Source organism: Triticum urartu, chromosome 7A (assembly GCF_056163025.1).
Source record: "Triticum urartu cultivar PI428250 chromosome 7A, HENAU_Tu73, whole genome shotgun sequence".
Lineage (NCBI taxonomy): Eukaryota > Viridiplantae > Streptophyta > Magnoliopsida > Poales > Poaceae > Triticum > Triticum urartu.
In genome coordinates, this window is record NC_141879.1 from 615329919 (window position 1) to 615332430 (window position 2512).

The following is a 2512-nucleotide window of genomic DNA, read 5'->3' on the forward strand; positions in this document are numbered from 1 at the left end:
GTGATAGAAGAAGTGGGGTTCAAAAAAAGATTGGTTCTGCTTGTCCTCAGTTTAAGATTGTTAGTCGGTACACAATTAGAAGGGATATCATGGCAATGTTTGAAAGAGAGAGGACTGAATTGACAGAAATTATCAGCAACAGCCCTAGTAGAGTTAGCTTCACCTTGGTCAATTGGAAATCAGATGTGACAAAGTTTAGTCATATTTGTATTACTTGTCATTATGTTGATGATGCTTGGAGGCTGAACAAAAGGATAATATGGTTTAAAAAGTTGAATCTACCTTATGATGGGGCTACGATTGCTGATGAAGTCCATTTATGTTTTTGTGAGTGGAAGGTTGACACCAAAATAATGTGCATGACTCTTGATAATGCTGCATACAATGATCCAATGATCAACACTTTGAGAACTACATTGCTGCCTAAAGGTGTGTTACCATTGTTTGGAACTTTCTTTCAAGTCCGATGTTGTGCACACATTTTAAATCTGATTGTCCAAGCTGGTCTGAAACTTATTGATAAATCTGTTGGCAAGATTAGAGAGGGCATTCAATATATCAAAGTTTCTAGCAATCGTATTCACAAGTTCTATGAAACTGCCAAGAACATTTACCATTTGAAAGAAGATAAAAGGCTGAGAGTAGATATGCCCATCCATTGGAATTCAACATACACAATGCTTGAGAACGCTTTGTATTTTAAAGATGCATTACTATGGTTTGGTAATAGGGATGGCATATTCAAGTCAAACTTCTCTCTTACTCATGATGAATGGGAAAAGGTTCATATCATGCATGATTTCTTGAAAACTTTTTATAAAGTGACATGCACATTGTCTGGGACAAAGTATCCTACCTCCAATTTGTATTTCCAGTGTGTGTTCTTGGTTCAATCATGTGTCTTGAAGGCATCTAGTGAAGGACATGAGTTCATGGCACCAATGCTAGCTCCAATGAAAGAGAAGTTTGATAAGTATTGGGCTGATTATAATGTCTTCTTGTCTTGTGCTGTTGTCCTTGATCCCCGTTGCAAGCTTGGTTTTGTTAAATACTGTTATGGAAAACTTTATGCCCCCGACGAGGCAGAACGTCAGATGGATGAAGTTAAGAAAACTTTGGAGAATTTGTTTGCGGAATATAGTGGTGCTGCTGTTAGTCAAACATCATCTGCTGGTGGTACAAATAGTAGGGGAAGTAGGGGAGATGGTTCTGAAATGTTCGATGACTATGAGAGTTACATTCAATCTCAACGGACAAATATAGAGAGGCCTCAATTGGATCTTTACTTGGAAGAAACTCCTAGAAAATTGACTGATGAGTTGAATGTCTTGGAATTTTGGAGCAAATCATCTATGCGATACCCTGAGCTTGCATCAATGGCTCGGGATATTCTTACTGTCCCCATTTCTAGTTTTGCTTCGGAGCAAGCATTTAGCATGAGTCGCAAAGTTATAACACCTAACCGAGCTTCACTTAAGCCTAAGACCATCGAGGCTTTAATGTGTCTCCAAGATTGGTATCGTTGGAAGATGTCTCAGAATGAAGGTACAATCAAGTGTCTATTGTTGTTTCATATTAACATCACCATTACACACATTACCATTGATTCTTGTATTGTTTGTTTTGTAGAAATGAAAACTACAGGAGGTGGACCTTCAAGTTCTCATGCAGATGAGTTATCTTCAGATTCGGTTTGTATTCATTCATGTCATTTCTATCTAACTTACTATATTGTCTTGTTTACCATATATCAGTTATGCACTCCTTTACTACCTTGTCTTATTTGTTGATATCAAACTTACTTTTGTGCTTCATGCCATTCCTATCTTTCTTATTTTCAACTTGCTTTCATCCAGGAAAATGATGAAGTTGAGATAGCTTGATGGAACAAGGAAAAGATGGATTCAAAGGAGTCATCAGCTTGTGGCTTTGAATTTGCTATTTGATATCTTTATTATGTAATGGACTTGTTTTTTGATATGTTGTTATGTAATCGACTTGTTGAACTATGTTGTGGACTTATCGAACCATGTTGCGGACTTGTCAAACCATGTTGCTTGTGTCTTTGGACTTGGGAAATATGCTATTGTTATGTAATAATGTAATGAACAGATTACATGTATATGTATATGTTGCTGTTTTGTGAAATATGTATATGCTGTTGTTTTGTGAAATATGATGCTGTTACTTAAAGAACACATCTATATATCATGCTACTGTTTATAATGTTGTTTGCTGAAATATGCTGCTTCTGTAACTTGTTGTACATCACGATCAGGAGTTCTCGGGCTTCGGGCCGGGCTACGGGCCTCGGGCTTTTTAGCCGGGCCGAGCTCGGGCTTGTAAACGTGAATTTTTGTCGGGCTTTTTTTGGGCTCGGGCTTTACATTTTAGCATCGGGCTTTCTGGAGCCCGGCCCGAAAACCGGCCCGGCCCGAGAGATGCCCGGGTTTAGAATAAAATCCTCGCAACCAACACGATAAAGGGGTTGTCAATCCCTTCACGGTCACTG

The 2512-nt window shown here is 38.5% G+C and overlaps 1 protein-coding gene across 1 annotated transcript; it reads left to right on the forward strand.

Annotated features, from left to right (window-relative positions):
• The first annotated feature begins 647 nt into the window (after window positions 1–647).
• Window positions 648–1883, forward strand: LOC147960703 (zinc finger BED domain-containing protein DAYSLEEPER-like). The gene is made up of 3 exons (XM_087534117.1): window positions 648–1545; window positions 1630–1691; window positions 1857–1883. The coding sequence occupies exons 1-3, from the start codon at window positions 648–650 to the stop codon at window positions 1881–1883; spliced, it is 987 nt and encodes a 328-aa protein (XP_087390243.1).
• Window positions 1884–2512: the final 629 nt, after the last annotated feature.